Below are 19,263 nucleotides of genomic sequence, written 5' to 3'. Positions count from 1 at the left end.
TAATAGCATTTTTTTAAGAAATTAATTACTGGCCGGCACCGCGGCTCACTAGGCTAATCCTCTGCCTTGCGGCGCCGGCACACCGGGTTCTAGTCCCGGTCGGGGCGCCGGATTCTGTCCCGGTTGCTCTTCTTCCAGTCCAGCTCTCTGCTGTGGCCCGGGGGGGCAGTGGAGGATGGCCCAAGTGCTTGGACCCTGCACCCCATGGGAGACCAGGAGAAGCACCTGGCTCCTGGCTTCGGATCAGCGTGGTGCACTGGCTGCAGCACGCCAGCCGCAGCGGGCATTGGGGGGTGAACCAACAGAAAAGGAAGACCTTTCTCGCTCGCTCGCTGTCCACTCTGCCTGTCCAAAAAAAAAAAAAAAATTGCTGATTAAAAAAAATATTTATTTATTTGAGAGGTGAAGTTACAGACAATGAGAAAGAAAGAGAGAAAAGGTCTTCCTTCCGTTTTGGTTCACTCCCCAAATGGCTGCAATGGCCGGAGCTGCACCGATCCGAAGCCAGGAGCCAGGAGCCTTCTTCCCGGTTTCTCATGCAGGTGCAGGGGCCCAAGCACCTGGGCCATCCTACACTGCCCTCCCAGGCCACAGCAGAGAGCTGGATTGGAAGAGGAGCAACTGGGACTAGAACTGGCGCCCATATGGGATGCCGGTGCCACAGATGGAAGATCAACCTATTGTGCCATGGGGTCAGCTCCAAGATGTTAATAACATTTTGAGGACCACAGCAGGGTCAACCAGCAAAAGACTGTGTTTATTTCAGTCCTGGGGATATCAGATATGCATGGGTTCATATGCAAGTACTTCAAAATTTTGGTTCATTGAGGAAAGTGAAATTAAAAGATAAGTTTTGGGGCCAGCGCTGCGGCTCAATAGGCTAATTCTCCACCTGCAGCACCAGCACCCCGGGTACTAGTCCCGGTTGGGGCGCCGGATTCTGTCCCGGTTGCCCCTCTTCCAAGCCAGCTCTCTGCTGTGGCCCGGGAATGCAGTGGAGGATGGCCCAGGTGCTTGGGCCCTGCACCCGTGTGGGAGACCAGGAGAAGCACCTGGCTCCTGGCTTCAGATCAGTGCAGCGCGCTGGCCACAGCGGCCACTTGGGGGGTGAGCCAACAGTAAAGGAAGACCTTTCTCTCTGTCTCTCTCTCTCTTTCGCTGTCCACTCTGCCTCTCCAAGAAAAAAAAAAAAAAGATAAGTTTTGGGGCTGGCACTGTGGTGTAGTGGGAAAAGCTGCCACCTGCAAAGCCAGCATCTCATATGGGTGCTGCTTTGAGTCCCCACTGCTGCACTTCAGATCCAGCTCCCTCCTGGTGAGCCTGGGGATGCAGTGGAGGATGGCCTGGGTGCTTGGGCCCCTGTACCCACATGGGAGACTCAGAAGAAGCTCCTGGCTTTGGATTGGTCCAGGTCTGGCCATTGAGGCAATTTGGGGAGTGAACCAGCAGATGGAGATCTCTGTCTCTTCCCTACCCCCACTCGCTGCAACTCTACCTTTCAAATAAATAGATAACTTAAAAAAAAAAATAAAAGATAAGCTTTTAATGCAAGAAATTTTTGTATTCCATGCATAGTTTTCATGATACACATTTTCATAAGCTCTTTGAAGAGCCTTTGTGTTCATATCCTGTTAGAGTTTTAGGAAGACTTGGAGAGAATCCCTCCTTCTCCTTGAGGAGTCCAAGGCCCTGGGAGGAGCCTTCCTCAGTGACATAATTTGGTCATGGTCGAGTTGGAAGTAGAACATGATGCAGGATCACATGAGCCTTGTTGCAACTTCTGTCCCTCCTGGCTTTCTGGCTCAGATTTCTCTTTGTCCGTTACCTCGAATTTTGTGACATTGAGTCAACTGTTTAACCTTTGTGACTTCAGTTGTCTGTCTAAGTTGGGCATGATCTTAACTGCCTGAAGGCAAGAAATTATATGAGATGATTCGTAACTGTTTCATCAAAATCTAAAATTAAGATCAAGTGCTACAGGGACTGGACAGCACATGTAAATGAGTCACATGGCCAAGTATAAAATGTGGGCTGTTGTGGGCTCTGAGGTGAACTGGGAAGTGTGTGCCCCTTCTTTTTTTTAATTTTAATTTAATTTATTTATTTATTTGAGAGGTAGAATTACAGACAGAGAGAAAGAGAAAAAGGTCTTCTATCCACTGGTTCACTCTCCAGATGGCTGCCACAGCCTGAGCTGGGCTGATCCAAAGCCAGGAGCCGAGAGCTTCTTCTGTGTCTCCCACACGGGTGCATGAGCCCAGGCATTTGGCCATCAAAGGGATGGCTGCTTCTCTGCTCCAGGGGCTTGAGGCCAGGTGTCAGCATGGGCTCAGAGTTGCCAGTTACTCTGCATTTGCAGAGGAACCAAAAAGCTGAAGCTTTGTGTGGTATAGGTGACATTCAGATTTACGTATTAAGATGTGTGTGTGTGTGTGTGTGTGTTTAAGATTTAAGTATTTATTTGTTTGAAAGGCAGAGTTAGAGAGGGAGAGAAAGAGAGGTCTTTCATCTGTTGGTCATTCCCCAAATGGCTGCAACAAAGCCAGAAGCCAGTAGCTTCTTACAGGTCTCTTAGGTGGATGCAGGGGCCGAAGCACTAGGGCCATCATCTGCTGCTTTCCCAGGCCATTAGCAGGGAGCTGAATCAGAAATAGAGCAGATGGGACTTGAATTGGCATCCGTGTAGGATTCCGGCCTCACAAGCAGTGGCTTAACCTGCTGCACCACAACACTGGCCTCTAGATCTGTCTTAATTAAGACATTTCTGTCGGCCACGTGGGTGCTCCATTTTTTTTTTTTTTTTAAGATTTATTTATTTTGAAAGAATTCTGGAGAAGGAGAGACAGAGAGAGATCTTCCATCTCTTGATTCATTCCCTAGATGGCTGCAACAGCCAGGGCTGGGCCAGGCCAAAGACAGGAAACAGGAGCTTCATCTGAGTCTCCCATATGGGTGCAGGGACCCAAACACTTGGACCATCTTCTGCTGCTTTTCCCAAGCTATTAGCGAGAGCTGGGTTGGAAATGGAGTAGCCAGGACTCAGTTGGCACCCATATAGAATGCTGCATCATAGTCGGAGGTTTTACCCACTGCACCACAGTAGTGGGCCCTGTTGTGGTTTTTTTGTTTGTTTTGTTTTGAAGATTTGTTTTACTTATTTGAAAGGCAGAGTTACAGCAAGAGGGAGGAAGAAACAGATCTTCCATCCATGGGTTCACTCCCCCAATGGCCCCAGCAGCCCAGGCTGGGCCAGGCTGAAGCCAGGAGCCAGGAGCTTCATCCGGGTTTCCCACATGGGTGCAGATGCCCAAACATTTGGGCCATCCTCTGCTGCCTTCCCAGGCACATTAGCAGGGAGTTGCGTTGTAAGTGGAGCAGCCAGGACTTGAACCTGCACCCATATAGCATGCCAGTATTGCAGACAGCAGCTTTACCTGCTTCCCCACAACTCCAGCCCAGGTGCTTCTTTTTACCTTCTGGTAACTGTTTGAATGAAATGCTGCAAGCTAGCTGGCTACAGGAAAAGAACCTTGGCCTTGGATTCCAGAGCACAGGCTGTCCTACTGTGTCCCTTAGTAATCAGCATTCTTCCTAGGATCCTAATTCCTCCATTCTGGTCTTCGGATATCCTTGTCACTAAGAATTCCTTATCTCCTTCCTCTACCCAAGTTGAACCCAGTTGCAGTAGAGCTATGGGAATCCACAGCTGCCTTTTTGGGAATAGGAGGGAGCCACATAGGCCTTTGTGTGTTCCCCTTGGTCAGCCTGCCCCCTTGGCCATTGTCTCTTCTTCCTTATGGCCACGGCCACTCCTGGCCTAGTCTGAACAGTCTGCTGCTTCCTGTGTGTCTGCCTCTGCCCTCCAGGTGTAGTCACAGGGGTGGTCCCCAGCTCACCATGGGTCTGGCCCTTTTGGTTTTAAAAGTTCTAGGAATCCCAGAGGAAAAAAAAAAGGACAGTAACAAGTTTGAGAAACCTTACAAACTCCTTCCAACAAATTGGGGGAAGGTTATCTTAGAACTGGGAAAAGATCTAGAGGTCATTATTGGATGAGAGAACAAGGGCACTGACTAGGTGGAGAAATGACAGGGCCAAGTTAGGCATCATGGTGGCTTCCTCGATCCCCCTGTCTCAGTGCTGTGAGGGGCACAGGGATGTAGGCTCTGCCCTTGAGGAGCTCATGACCCAGTGAATGTAGGACAGGTACTAAGGCAAGAAGATGCTCCTTTTCTTCTTCTTCTTCTTCTTCTTCTTTTTTTTTTTTAAGATTTTATTTATTTATTTGAGAGAGAGAGTTACAGACAGTGAGAGGGAGAGACAGAGAGAAAGGTCTTCCCTCCGTTGGTTTACTCCCCAAATGGCTGCAACGGCTGGAGCTATGCCTATCTGAAGCCAGGAGCCAGACGCTTCTTCCCGGTCTCCCATGTGGGTGCAGGGGCCCAAGGACCTGGGCCATCCCCGACTGCCCTCCTGGGCCATAGCAGAGAGCTGGATTGGAAGAGGAGCAACCGGGACTAGAACCGGCACCCATATGGGATGCTGGCACCGCAGCTGGAGAATTAACCTACTGCACCACCGTGCTGGCCCCCTTTTCTTCTTTTTCTACAAATTAATTTTTCCTCTTATTTGAAAGCAGAGAAACAGAAAAAGAAGAACATGCCCCATCCATTGGTTTACTCCCAAATGCTCACAACAGCCAGGCTTGGATCAGGATTCTGCCTCACATGCCTACCTCAGTGGTAAACTCTGAGTGTCCAGCGTCCTGACCTGTCGGCACCCAGGGAGCCCTCATAAACATTAGCGACGGGATCTGTTTTTCTCATCGTGCCACAGCTGTGTCCGCTTCCTTAGATGCCCTGAGCTAAGAGATGGGATGAGATCCTCCGAGGAAATGTTGCACAGGCAAGAAGAGAGAGGCTGAGGGAGGGTGGCCAGAATGCTCGCGGTCATGGAGTGCCATCATCGAGATTCTTTCTCATCTGCCCGGGGTGAGTGGGAGCACCCCATTTTGCATCTAACAAAACATTCAGAGAGGTGGATAACTCACTTGATGCTCGCCCGTATCAGGCCAGGATTCTGGCCCCATCCTCCAACACCAGGCCTCCAACTCCTTTTCCCTGTGTCCCAGTGCTGGGCAGCATCAGCCAAAGGCAGAGGATGAAGCAGATGCTGACCTCATCATCAAGGTGGTTTTAAACCAGTTTTTCCCTGGCTGTGTTTAGCAGATGTTGGTGTCCGTGTGTGGGGATTTCTTCTTTCTTTTTAGCAGGGTGGTGGTGCTGTGCACTCTTCCTTTTACAATAGGCTCTGAGAAGTGCTGTAGTTACTAATGCCAGTGACTGTTTCCTGAGCACTTGCACAGGTCAGGCCCCGTGCCAGTGCATTCCACGTATTCCCCCTCGATTGAATCCTCTCAGTCACCCTGTAGGTGGCGGTACTGCTATCATGAGGGCCAGTGAGGTTACGTCACTTGTGTAGGATACTTGGTGGAGCTGAAACTTGGAGCTGGACAACTGGATCCCTACATGACCGTTGTAACTTGACGTGACCCAGCCCTTCCAAGCGTGTTTGCGGAGGTGTTTTCTCATGCTTTGCACAGGACACACTCTGTGTATGCTCTTCGGGGACTATGGAGCTGTTGATATTCTGTGAAGTTGTTAGCTGTGGGACTTCTTTTTGTTTGTTTTAAGATTTATTTATTTATTTGAAAGGCAGAGCTACAGAGAGAGATTTTTCCCCCCAGAGATTTATTTATTTGAGGGGCTGGCCCTGTGGTGTAGTGGGTGAAGCCACTGCCTACAGTGCCAGCATCCCATATAGGCACCAGTTTGAGTCCCAGCTGCTCCACTTCTGATCCAATTCTCTGCTACAGCCTGGGAAAGCAGTGGAAGACGGTCCAAGTCCTTGGGCCCCTGTACCCGCATGGGAGACCTGGAAGTAGCTCCTGGCCCCTGGCTTCGGATTGGTACAGCTTCGGCTGTTGTGGCCATCTGGGGAGTGAACCAGCAGATGGAAGATTCATATTCATTCTCTCTCTCTCTCTCTCTCTGCCTCAGCCTCTCTGTAACTGCCTTTCAAACAAAATAAATAAATATTTTTTTTAAAAAGATTTATTTATTTGAAAGGCAGAATTAGAGAGAGAGAGTGAGTCTTCCATCTGTTGGTTCACTCCCCAAATGGCTGCATCAGCCAGGGCTGGGCCAGGCTGAAGCCAGAAGCTTCATCTGGCAGAAGCTTCATCTGGGTCTCCCACATGGGAGCAGGGACCCAAGCGCTTGGGCCATCCTCTGCTGCTTCTGCAGGTGCATTAGCAAGGAGCTGGATTGGAAGTGGAGCAGCTGGGATTTGAACTGGCGCCCATATGGGATGCTGGCTTTACCCATCACACCACAGTGCCGTCCCTGAGAGAGATCTTCCATCTGCTGGTTCACTCCCCAAATGGCCGCAATGTACAGGGCTGGGCCAGGCTGAAGCCGGGAGCCTGGAACTCCAACCAGGTCTCCCGCAAGGGTGGCAGGGGCCCAGGCACTTGGGTCATCCTCTGCAGTTTTCTCAAAGCTGATTAGTAGGGAACTGGATTGGAAGTGGAGTAGCTGAAACTCGAAGTGTCACTCTTACAGGCTGGTGTTGGAGGTGGCGATGGCTTAAACCAATGCACCACGACACCAGCTTGTGGGGTGTGTTCATCTTCATCCCTGTTAAACAGATGAGAAACTTCTTTCTTTCTCTCCAGAATTTTCCCTCGCAGCAAGTACTGTACTCCCTGTGTATTCCCTGTGTGTTTGCTGATGAAGTCAGCAGGGTCTCAGACTGATTTCCTGGTCACACTGCCATTTCTAAATGGGGCTCATTAGCTCCGGGCCACTGAGAGCAAATTAGGGGAACAGGGAGAGGCAGCATGGGGAAGGAGGCTGCTCTGAAAAACGTGTCTGCCTCTCTCGTCTGAACTGCCCGCTATGTGGGCCTAAATGCCACAGTGTTGGGGACAGCATTTCAAGGCTTTGGCAGGGTGAAGCCCTCTGCCCTGCAGGTGAGCCTGGACACTGTCTGAGCACACTGCCCCCATCTGGCTGCCAAGGAGCACTTTCAGTTTTGAGAAACTTCTTCCGGTCCTGTCAGCCCACTGCTCCTGTCAACTTTGTGAGGGTAGAAAAACGAGAGCCCAGCCCTTTCCCTGTTTCCATTCTGCAGGCAGGATCATCAGACCTCTCTGGGAAAAATACTCCCAAACCAGGTAGACTGGCACCTCTTTTCTGTCCTGTTTTCTTTTTCTTCTGACTGGGGACTTAGACTAGCAAAGCAGGTAGCTTTCTGGTTCTTCCTGTGTCTTCGTGAGCCTTCGAATGGTGTTTGCAAAGGGCAGTTGGATGAAAGATTTTTCCTTAAGACAGGAGCCATTGCTGGCTTATGTATGGCAGCTTCACTTAGAGATTGGAGGTGAGGTGCTGGAAAGAGTCCCGGGCTGGAGACCTGGATTCTACCCTGACTCTTCCTCTGTTCGCCCGGGTCCTGGCAGGTTATACCAGCCCTTCTGAGCATCAGTTTCCTTAGTTATTTGAGGGGGTTGGACTTTGGTGTATCCAGGTGTCCTTTTGAGCCCCTCTGCCTTTTTTTTTTTTTTTTTTTAAGGTTTTATTTATTTGAGAGCTAGAGTTACAGACAGAGGGAGAGACAGAGAGACTCCTCAAATGGCCACAATGGCCACAGCTGCGCCAACCCAAAGCCAGGAGCCAGGAGTTTCCTCCCGATCTCCCATATGGGTGCAGGGGCCCAAGGACTTGGGCCATCCTCTACTGCTTTTCCAGGCCACAACAGAGATCTGGACTGGAAAAGGAGCAGCTGGGACCAGAACTGGTGCCCACATGGAATGCTGGCACCACAGGTGGAGGATTAACCCACTGCGCCACGGCGCTGGCCCCCCTCTGCTCTTGATACCAAGATTATGACTCTTACTTGCTCAAGGTTTGGTGGGATCCCTGCCGCTGTGTAGAGCAAGGGTGGTTACGAATACTCGTTACTACGGGAGGGTGGGTTCTTCCACATTGGTTAAATTGGCTGTTTTGACTCTGGGCCTCTTGCTCATGGACACAGGGCAGATGACAGAGACACACCTGTGTGCACATGTAACACTTGCCTGGCAAAGCTTGAGGGCCATGTGTGTTTCTTCTGGCCCAGGGTACCCTGAACATCTGAGGCTTATTTGCACCCAGAACCAGCAAGGAGGGGCCATGTGATGCAGAGGCAGGTGAAGTGGGGCTGCCTGGGCCTGCCTGTGGCCCTGCTGTGTGTGGCCAGGGTGCTGCAGCAGAAGTGCCACAGTATATTCCTGTACAGCAATCCTCTGGAGAGTGTGGGGTTTGCTGTCATTGTGCTGAGATGAAAGGCAGTGGTACTCCTCTTGACTTCCAGTCCCAAACCTACCCCTGGTGACTTTGACTGGGGGATCTTAAGTCTGAAAGGACAGTGGACCCGGTAATTAATTTAGCAGGAGCATATTTCTGGACCTGCCCGCCCTCCGTTCCAGAACCTCTGTGTTGGTAGGGAGTACCCTCAGAACTCCTTAGCCTCCATTGGGATGTCCTGGGCTCTTTGATTCTCCTGCCCCCAGATCCAGGCAGGTGAAGTTGCCCTCCTGCTCAGCAACTCTTCAAAGAGCAGCTGGGTTTGCTCTGCCTGCAAGTGAGGAGCGCCCTGCCTAGCTGTACTGAACTGATGAGGTTTCTGAGGATGGGTTCTGTGTGGTCACTGACAGGTGCTGGACAGAAAGGGCTTCCCGCCCCAGCTGAACGCCTCTTCTTTTTAGGGTATATCTGCTGTATTTTTCTCCAGATAGCTGTTGGGAGGGTCTAATGAAGCAACTGTCGAGAGACCAGTGTTTATTTCAACTTGGTTGGAGTTGTTTTTGCTTCAGCTTTCAGAGCCAATAAAGCTGGTTATTAGATTCTGTAATTGCTGCTGTAATTACTCTCTTGGAACTGGCAAAGGCGTAATTAAATATGGAGATTCCAAGGACTGCTTTTTTTCTTTCCATCTGAAAATAAACTCTTAAACTTTTGTTGGCCTTGGTTAGGTTTCAATGATTATTATTTCTTTTAAAGATTTATTTGGGCCGGCGCCGCGGCTCACTAGGCTAATCCTCTGCCTTGCAGCGCTGGCACACCGGGTTCTAGTCCCGGTCGAGGCGCCGGATTCTGTCCCGGTTGCCCCTCTTCCAGGCCAGCTCTCTGCTGTGGCCCGGGAGTGCAGTGGAGAATGGCCCAAGTGCTTGGGCCCTGTACCCCATGGGAGACCAGGAGAAGCACCTGGCTCCTGCCATCGGATCAGCGCGGTGTGCCGGCTGCAGCGCGCCAGCCGCAGCGGCCATTGGAGGGTGAACCAACGGCAAAAGGAAGACCTTTCTCTCTGTCTGTCTCTCTCACTGTCCACTCTGCCTGTCAAAAAATAAAAAAAATAAAGATTTATTTGAAAGTCAGAGTTTCACAGAGGGAGAAGGAGAGGCAGAGAGAGAGAGAGAGGTCTTCCACCGATGGTTCACTCCCCATTTGGCCCCAATGACTGGAGCTGCGCCGATCCAGAGCTAGGAGCCAGGAGCTTCTTCCGGGTCTCCCACTTGGACTATCTTCTACTGCTTTCCCCGGCCATAGCAGAGAGCTGGATCAGAAGTGGAGCAGTCAGAACTCAAACCAGCGCTCATATCAAATGCTAGCCTACTGTGCCACAGTGCTGGCCCCAGGTTTCAATTATTGAAGCCGTTGTGTTTGTAAATGAAACTGGGGGTTCTTCAGCAGGAAAGAGAGGTTTTTGGATGCCTCTTGTTTGAATATTTGGTTCAGATGAGCAGCTCTTTGTTAACCTGGTATTTTGTTGTTATTTTAAATATTTTGATTCATTTGAAAGGCAGATTTCCAGAAAGGGGGAGAGAGACAGAAGACAGAGACAGACAGATCTTCCACCTGCTAGTTTACTCTCCATATGGCTACAGTGGCTGGGGCTGGGCCAGGCTGAAGCCAGGAGCCTAGAACTCCTTCTGGGTCTCTCACATGTGTGGCAGGTTCCCATCTTCCTCTGCTTTTCCAGGCACATTAGCAGGAGATGGATGAGAAGTAGAGCAGCCTGCTGCATCACAACGCTGGCCTTTTTTTTTTTTTTTTTTTTTTTTTTTTAAACCCAGCTATCAAGAATGCAAAGTTAAGACAGGACTTTAAGAGCCAGTGTGGGGGCCGTCGCTGTGGCACAGCCAGTTAACGCTCTGGCCTGAAGTGCTGACATCCCATATGGGCGCCGGTTTGAGTCCCAGATGCTCCACTTCCTATCCAGCTCCCTGCTGTGGCCTGGGAAAGCAGTAGAAGATGGCCCAAGTCCTTGGGCCCCTGCACCCACCTGGGAGACCCTGAAGAAGCTCCTGGCTTTGGATTACCACAGCTCCGGCCATTGCGGCCAATTGGGGAGTGAACCATCAGATGGAAGACCTCTCTCCTCTCTCTGTATAACTCTGACTTTAAAATAAATAAATCTCTAAAATAAATAAATAAATAAATAAACAAAAGAGCCAGTGTGTATATGCAAACACTGGGCTTGGTCCTTTGGACTTTGGTTATACTTCAAAGCAAATTTCTGAAGTCAAAAATAAGGTTGGGCTGGAGAAAGTTCTACTTTATGTGCAATGTCCAGAAGAGACATTTTACTTGTCACAGTACCTTTATCCCTCTCAGCTTTCAGTCTGCCCCCAGACTACCTCACCGTGGTGCCCACATTTGTAAGATACGGGGTGGCGACCAGCGCCGCGGCTCACTAGGCTAATCCTCCGCCTAGCGGCGCCGGCACACCGGGTTCTAGTCCCAGTCGGGGCGCCGGATTCTGTCCCGGTTGCCCCTCTTCCTGTCCAGCTCTCTGCTGTGGCCAGGGAGTGCAGTGGAGGATGGCCCAGGTGCTTGGGCCCTGCACCCCATGGGAGACCAGGAAAAGCACCTGGCTCCTGGCTCCTGCCATCGGATCAGCGCGGTGCGCCGGCCGCAGCGCGCCGGCCGCGGCGGCCATTGGAGGGTGAACCAACAGCAAAAGGAAGACCTTTCTCTCTGTCTCTCTCTCTCACTGTCCACTCTGCCTGTCAAAAAAAAAAAAAAAAAAAAGATACGGGGTGGCTTGTGTGTTGTGCATGTTTGGTTTACTCAGATCCTATAGCCCAGGTGCTGACTGCTTGTCTGTTTCAGGGTCACTTTACTTAGAAGTGATGTTTGGGGGCTTCTAAGGAGGGAACTCATCATGTACTCTTTCTCTTTGGAACTTTCAGCTTATTGAGAAATACAGATGGAAGTTAGATCTTAGTTAAACAATATGGACAGTCCCTGCTGGACACGAGGCTGTAATGACCACTGCCTGGAAGGAAGAGGCTGCATGGACCTGCAGCAGGAAGGGGTGTTGGGGCCAGGCTGCAGGCTCAGAGAGGGTGCCATAGGGTGAGGCAGGGCGGGGGGCGGGGGGAGGGATGATTTCCTGCTGTGTGGGCTGGGAGGATGCAGGGAGAGTGCCCTGCCTAATGAGTGTTCTAGCCTGTGTCTCAACATGATGTTATCAGTGCCTCTGAGCCAGAGCTTCACAGGAGGTGAAATGTTGGCCCACCCTATGTGAAGAACCCTGGGTAGAACATACAAAAACTTACACATAAGTGAAATTGGAGATTCAGTATAATGTTAAGAAATCAGTGTGTACCACATGCAGCCACTGTAAAGATGAATCATATAAGTGCTGGTTCATTCACCGGGGTTCCCCTGCTCACCTCCCTGGCATATTTGTCTATTTCCTTCAATATCATGTATTGCTTGGGATTTTAGAAGTGGAAATGGAAGTTAGAAATTTAGGATTGGCACACAAGGAGTCCCTGCCAACTGAAAATGTAGTAGAGGGCAAGATGAAGCAGTTGCAAATCTCTGATGTTAATGGGGAAATTGGGGCTGGCGTTATGGTACAGCAGGTTAAGCTGCTGCCTGTGATGCCAGCATCCCGTATGAGCACTGGTTCAAGTCCTGTTTGTTTTACTTCCGGTTCCCTGCTCACATGCCTGGGAAAGTTGGCCCAAGTGCTTGGACTCCTGCCACTCTTGTGAGAGACCCACCCGGATGGAGTTTCAGGCTCCTGGCTTCAGCCATTTGCGCCATTTAGGGAGTGAACCAGAGGATGAGGCCATTTGGGGAGTGTACCAGAGGATGGAAGATCTCCCTCTCTTCCTCTGTTTCTCTGTCATCTTTCCTTCTTCCCTCCCTTCTTCCCCCTCTCCTTCTTGCTCTCTCTGTAACTGTATCTTTCAAATAAAGCTTTTTTTTTAAAAAAAAAAAAAAGGATTTATTTATTTATTTGAAAGGCAGAGTTAGAGAGGCAGAGGTGGGGAGAGAGAGAGTTCTTCCATCCACTAGTTCACTCCCCAAATGGCCACAATAGCCAGAGCTGAGCTGATTCAAAGCCAGGAGCCAGGAGCCTCCTCCAGGTCTCCCATGCAGGTGCAGGGGCCCAAAGACTTGGGCCATCACCTCTCTGCCTTCCCAGGCCATAGCAGAGAGCTGGATTGGAAGTGGAGCAGCCGGAACTTGAACCGGTGCCCACATGGGATGTCGTCACTACAAGCAGCAGCCTTTACCTGCTAAGCCACAGTGTGGGCCCCAATAAATCTTTAAAAAAAAAAAAAAAAAAAAAACAAAAACAACCACACACAAAAGCTAGGGAAATCACTTCAGTTTTAAAAGTCAGGTTTTTCTGACTGTGTGAAGTCACTTTCATAAACATTTTTGCAGTCTCCTGCCGTTCTCAGGACACTACAGTGCAGGGCTGATTTGTCCCTCTCAGTGTGTGTTCCTGAGAACTAACTGGTCCAGAGTTGCTTCCATCATGCTGAGCCTATTGGGGGGCGGGGAGAGTGGAGGGCTGGGGGTTACCAGTGACTGAGCTCTTGCCAGCTCATATCACAGCAGGATGATTTAGATAAGCTGCTTCACCTCTCTGTTCCCCAGTGTCTTCATTAGTATGGGCCTGGGGTCTCTGCCCAGCCACTGGGGCTGGGGGATTAAAGAAATGAGGTGATGGGCCTGCCACCTTGCTTACCACGCAGTAGGCACTCACCTTGTCGTGGTGGACAATGCTGTGTTTGTTGGGCCATGGGAAAGAGGTACCTGGCCTGAGAAGGCTTGAGAGTCACCTGGTGATTAGGGTGTGTCTAGCTCATTTCCTGTGGAAACAACACAGCGCCAAAGAAGTTACCAAGGACACTGGTCAGCAGTACCAGGCACTTAGTGGCCTCTCCCAGGATGTCTTCTCTCTGCCGTGGTTGTCAAGGTGTCCTTCAGACCTTGTGGAGGGGAGTTTGTCACTTGCTTCCATAGGACCTTGCAGACCCTGCCCTGTGGCCAAAGGGAGCTATGGAGGCATTTGAAACAAAGAAGTAGCTGGATTTGCATTCCTTCTTCTCCATTACCATGGTCCCCTGGACACTCCCCACTGGACCAAATGAGCTCTCCCCAGTAGCCTGCAGTTTTCATCAGGTGGGAGGTACAACGGAATGGCAGGGCCTGGACTTCGGGTTCCACCCTTGGCTTAATCCCTCTCTGCCCGTTACCAGCTGGGTGTCCTGGGCTGAATTCCATGACCTCGCGGAACCTCAGTCTCCTCTCTACTGGAAGGAGTGGTCTTCCTACATAGAGGGCTGCTGCTCACAGGCACTCGTGTAGTGTGCACAACGCAAGGACTGTGTGCAGGGTGGATTTCTTGAAGGCACGGGCCATTTTGGCCATTCATATCAGAATCAAAAGAGATAACAGATTAGCTGACCTTTCGGATTGGATTATGGAACATTTCATTGTTCTGGGTTTCTTGCAAGTTCTCTTTAGCCTGTTTTACCTTTTAGCCAGGGGGATTTTTCCTGGTAGTTTTGTTTTTTATTTATTTGAGATGGGGCTGGGAGGGAGAGGAGTGCTCCCTTCTGCTGAGTCTCTTCCCAAATGCCTACAACAGCTAGGGGGCCGAAGCTAGGAGCTGGGGATTCAATCCAAGTCTTTCATGTTGGTGGAAGGAACCCAACTAGTTAAATCCAACTGTCCCTGCTGCCTCCCGGGGTCTGCATTAGCAGGAAGCTGGAATCAGGAGCAGAGCTGGGAATGGGACCCAGGCACTCTGATGCAGGGTTTAGGGGTCCTAACCAGTGAGGCTGAATGCCTACCCCCTCTCCTAGTTTTATGTTTCTTTTGGAGCAAGTGTGGGTAGCTTTTACATTCAGGCCCAGGCATTTTTCCTTGGCATATGGTTCTCGGGAGAGAGCCCTAGGCTCCTAGAGTATGCGTGGACGAAGTATGAGAGCTATTCATGTGACATAGGGAGAAGCCACAGCCCTGTGGGGGAGGTGATTGTGACCACAGCCAGGATGTGACTCTGGTCTGGTTCTCTGGAATGTGCATGTGAGTGTGTGAGGCCTGTGCTATCCAAGCCTGCAGCAGGGCTGGGCAGCTTTCTTGACACTGCCCAGTCTAGCTCAGCCATTCCTTCTGGTTGAATCTAGGTTGTCTTTCCTGTTTGTTTTAAAGGTTTATTTATTTTATTTGAAAGACATAGTTACAGAGAGAGAAGAGACAGAGAGGTCTTCTGTCCACCGGTTCACTGTCCAAATAGACACAACAGCTGGATCTGGGCCAGACAGAAGCCAGAAGCCAGGAGTTTCTGCTGGGTCTAACACAGTACCGACCCCTATTTGTTTGTTTTTTAAATGTTTGTTTACTTGAAAGGCAGAGCTGCCCCAAATGCCAGCAATAGCCAGGGCTTAGTGAGGCCAAATCCAGGAGCCTAGAACTCTGCGTCTCCCATGTGGGTGGCAGAAGCTCAAGCACTTGAGCCTCCATCTGCTGCCTCCCAGGGTGTGCATTAGCACTCAGCTCTAATGGAAGCAGAGGCACTCTGATACAGGGCGTGAGCGTCCCTGCTGTGCCACAACTCCAGCCCCACTCCCTGGCTTTGATGACCATCTAAGATGTGCGTTGAAGAAAATTGTAAGTGGAAAGAAGGGAATTGAGACAGGAAGCCTGGGTTTCAAGTAGACAGATGTGGTTTTGGCCCCAACTTTGCCGTAGATTTACCTTAGTCAAATTGCTTGTCTTGACTGCACCTTAGAACAGGTGATCTCCACAGCCTTAGCATGCTAAGCGGCTAAGACAGAGGACTTGACCAAGTGGTCCCACTTTGGATTTGCTTGTGGCAGGGAGTTCTATCTCTAGTTGTGTTGTTTTTTCTGTGATAGACAATGTTTTTTCAGCCTGGGACTTTTCACTTTTGTTGAATACATTTCCAAGAAGAAATTACTGTATCAGTACAGGAACGTCATTAGGTTATTCCTGGGTGTCACTGTATTAACTTCACAAAAGCATTGTCACAGTTTAAGAATTGTTGGCGGGGTCAGTGCCGTGGCTCACTTGGTTAATCCTCCGCCTGCGGCGCCGGCATCCCATATAGGCGCTGAGTTCTACCCGGCTGCTTCTCTTCCAGTCCAGCTCTTTGCTGTGAACCGAGAAGGCAGTGGAGGTTGGCCCAAGCGCTTGAGCTCCTGCACCCACGTGGGAGACCAGGAAGAGGTGCCTGGCTCCTGGCTTCGGATCGCCGCAGCGCTAGCTGTGGCAGCCATTTGGGGAGTGAACCAGCGGAGGGAGGGAAGTCCTTTCTCTCTGTCTCTCTCACTGTCGGCAACTCTACCTGTCAAAAAAAAAAAAGAATTGTTTTTGTGTAGCATTCTGTTTTTTAAACAGTTTTCCTTATTTGAAAGGCAGAGCCATAGAGATCTTCCATCCACTGATTCACTCCTCAGAGGAGTTCATTCCCCAGATGCCCACAACAGCTGGGGAGTTGAAGAATGGGAGCCAGGAACTCTATCCAGGTCTCCCACAGGGGGGGCAGGGACCCAAGTACTTGAGACATCATTAACTGCCTCCTATGATGCATGAGAGATTATTTTAATCCAAATTGATCTAGTATTTGGTATGGCCATTAGTTATTATTTATTTGAAAGGCAGGGTTACAAAGAGGCAGAGGCAGAGAGATCTTCCATCTGTTCATTCACTCCCCAAATGGTCGCGATGGCCAGAGCTAGATCGATCCGAAGGCAGGAGCCGGGCTTCTTCTAGGTCTCCCGCACAGGTAGCAGGGGCCCAAGCACTTGGGCCATCTTCTACTGCTTTCCCAGGCCATAACACAGCTGGATCAGAAGAGGAGCAGCTGGGTCTTGAGCTGGCGTCCATATGGGATGCTAGCACTGCAGGTGGCGGCTTTGTACCTGCTATGCCACAGTGCTGGCCCCAAAATGGAACTTTAAAGTTGCTTGGTAATAATTAGAGCTGCCTGGGTTTTGGGGGTATCCACTATGTTTAAGGAATGGGGTGTTTGCGTATGTTATCTCATTTATTCCTCACTGTACACTATCAGAGAAGTTAAGTAGCTCACTGAGGTCTGCCTGGGCTTTGGACCTAAGGCAGGTTGTGCTCAACATGTTCTGTCTCTGTGCACCGTCTGTTCTTTGATTTAGTGTTTGGTCACCTTTTGTTCCCCTACTTGTTTCCTGGCTGTGTTTTGAAGTATGTAAGTTTGGGATATTTTCTTAGCAACCTGAATGTGCTGTTTGTATAGAAGAGATTATTAACCCTCTGTTGGGGTGGAAGCTCAGTGGTATCTAGTACAACTGGGGAGAAGACTAAGGTGAGCTGCCGGTCTCCCTGGGGCCTGCACTCTCTGAGAGCCTGTGTTCTCTCCTGCAGCGGCCCTCCAGGCTCTGAAGCGCAAGAAGAGGTATGAGAAGCAGCTGGCACAGATCGACGGTACGCTGTCCACCATCGAGTTCCAGCGGGAGGCCCTGGAGAATGCCAACACCAACACCGAGGTGCTCAAGAACATGGGCTACGCCGCCAAGGCCATGAAGGCAGCCCACGACAACATGTACGTGCTCACCACTGGTGGCGGGAGCCCCCCGCTCAGCAGGGCACTGCTGGCCCAGCAATACCTGGTGCCCATGCCGTGGCCTTGAATGGAGCCCTTTCCCCGTTCAGACACCCGAGTTTATTCTAATGTGCTCTCTTTTTGGAGCTTTCTACATGGATTGTGTACCTTTCTGCCTTTGGAAGCGTATCTCATGGAATGGAGAAAGGCCTTCTGAGTAATTCTGGGCTGTTGGGACGAGCCTGCTCGTAAGCCAGAAAGGGCCTTCCGTGTCCTGTCACCCCAGCCCCTTATCAAGGTGGAGAGACCTGGGTCCCAGAGAGGGCAGCTGACTTGTCCTGGGTTGTGAGGGAGCTTGCATAGGGTTAGACTCAGTGTTTGTGACTTAACCTGATGCTGTCAGGGCCTTGAAATGTTTTGGTTATCTTGGGGCTTTGGATCTCTGTGTTCTGACACCCACTTTTCCTGGTACTTTTGTTTCTTCCTGTTTTTGGCCACTGATTTCTCGCATACAGTAGCCTGAGAAACTAAGAGAAGCCTAAGAGGATCAAGCTTGCTACAGTTGCAGTAAAGGCCAGGGTGGCCAGGCTCCAAATGAGGGCTTCTCCTGTGAAGGAGACCCTGCGTTTGTTTAGTCCTTCATGCCTCGGGGTTTGGAACCCTGTGGTTCCTTTTGGGTACTCAGCTGTGCTCTGGAACAGGAGTTGGCAAAATACAACCTAGGAGCTTGCTGCCTCTTTGTGTAAATAAAGTTTCTTTGAAACACACTCATGCCCGTTAATATGCATATTGGCCTGTGTAGCAGGGTTGAGTGTTTGCAACAGAGCCTATAGCCCACAAATTCTAAAATATTTACTCTCTGGCCCCTACAGGGCAGGTTTGCTGAATCTTCTCTAGCATGAGGCTTCAGGAAAAGTAGCCTTCAGATACGTGAGGTGTTGCCTGAGGGTGGGTGTCTGTTGGACTGCGCTGCTCCATGGAGGACCCTGTCTGCTTCATTCTGTTCTCCCAGAGCACATCTCAGTCAGTACTGGGTTTGCTTTGAAGTACATGAGTCTGTTGGTCTAACTGACAGTATAGTTTTTAAAAAGATTTATTTTTTTTGAAAGGCAGAGCGATAGAGAGGAAGAGGCAGAGATAAAGAGATCTTCCATCCGCTGGTTCACTACTCATATGGCCGCAACAGCTGGGACTGGGCCAGGCCAAAGCCGGGAGCAAGGGTCTCCGTCCTGGTCTCCCATGTGGGTGGCAGGGGCCTGTGGAGCACTGTGGCCATCCTCTGCTGCTTTCCCAGGCACATAAGCAGGGAGCTGGATCAAAAGTGAGATGCTGATGTTGCAGACGGCAACTTAACCTGCTGTACCACAGTGCTGGCGTGGACAGTGAATATAAAAATTCTGCCTATTTGCCTTTACTTTGGGACCTAGAGGAGGAGCCAGAATGGATTTGAGTAGATGGGAATGGCCTGCCAGGTGCATGACTATGTTTTACCTTTGATGATTTTACCTCCCCCTGTAGACAGTTGCCCTTGAAAGAAGAGTAGTTGGCCTAGAAGTTAAAGTTCTGTGGTGTCATCTGACACATAAGTGATTTGCATTTGGTACCTTGCCTTCTAACTTTGCTAAGCCTTATTTCCTTAGGGTGTTGGATTAAATAATTATCTTACAGACACTTCCTTCCCCCTTGATTCTCTGACTCTTTATTTGAAAATGTTAGCTGAGATGGGTAATATAGGTTCTTGTCTTTGAATTCAGACATGAGACAGAGAGGAGTAGTGAGCAAGGTAGCAAGGTTTAGTGGGGTAGGGAATCTATCAGAACAATGGGCCCCTCTCCAGACAAAATCAGAGAGAGAGGGCCCAGTCAATCAGCCTGGAGAAAGCAAGGTTACATGGTTTAATGGAGAGACTACACCTGGCGGGCCAGGCGGGCAGCTCAGGAAAAAGCTGAGAGCTGAGCATGCAGTCTGTATTCAGACTGAGGCTTATAAGGGAGTGGGTCCAGTTCTTCCTGCTGTTTCTCCTTCCCTTCTTCCTCCTTCTCCAGGACAAAGAGTTTGCTGAGTGTGAATTAGGTAAAATTCCTCCCAAGGTTTCACCTGAGTGCCGTCAGACTGGGTAGCCCAGTGGAGCTGGGCAGAGGCGCTTCCCCTAGGGTGCCGTCCTTGGGGGAAGGCTTTGAAGGCTTTATCGCCCAATGTTATCAGGTTAGGTAGTCAGTTTGGTGCTGAGAGGATTCTCCTGGGGAGCTTTCCTTGGGAGAAAGGCTGAGACCCCTGTAAAGATATTGGGTATGGGCAGGACTTTGTAGT

At 50.3% G+C, this 19,263-nt stretch overlaps 2 protein-coding genes across 2 annotated transcripts in view; both read left to right on the top strand.

The window, feature by feature from the left end:
• The window catches only part of RALY (RALY heterogeneous nuclear ribonucleoprotein), a 230,131-nt gene that overhangs the window by 8,979 nt on the left and 201,889 nt on the right, over positions 1-19,263 (top strand). The gene's annotated exons all lie outside the window — the stretch shown is intronic.
• CHMP4B (charged multivesicular body protein 4B) overlaps positions 1-19,263 on the top strand; it is a 53,236-nt gene that overhangs the window by 29,228 nt on the left and 4,745 nt on the right. The window contains exon 2 of the mRNA XM_002710799.5: positions 16,776-16,953. Within this exon, the coding sequence (XP_002710845.1) occupies positions 16,776-16,953 (178 nt within the window). The remainder of the gene's footprint in view (positions 1-16,775; positions 16,954-19,263) is intronic.

The sequence above is a fragment of the Oryctolagus cuniculus genome, chromosome 11, assembly GCF_964237555.1.
Source record: "Oryctolagus cuniculus chromosome 11, mOryCun1.1, whole genome shotgun sequence".
Classification (NCBI taxonomy): Eukaryota; Metazoa; Chordata; class Mammalia; order Lagomorpha; family Leporidae; genus Oryctolagus; species Oryctolagus cuniculus.
This window is presented reverse-complemented; position numbering and strand designations above follow the sequence as displayed.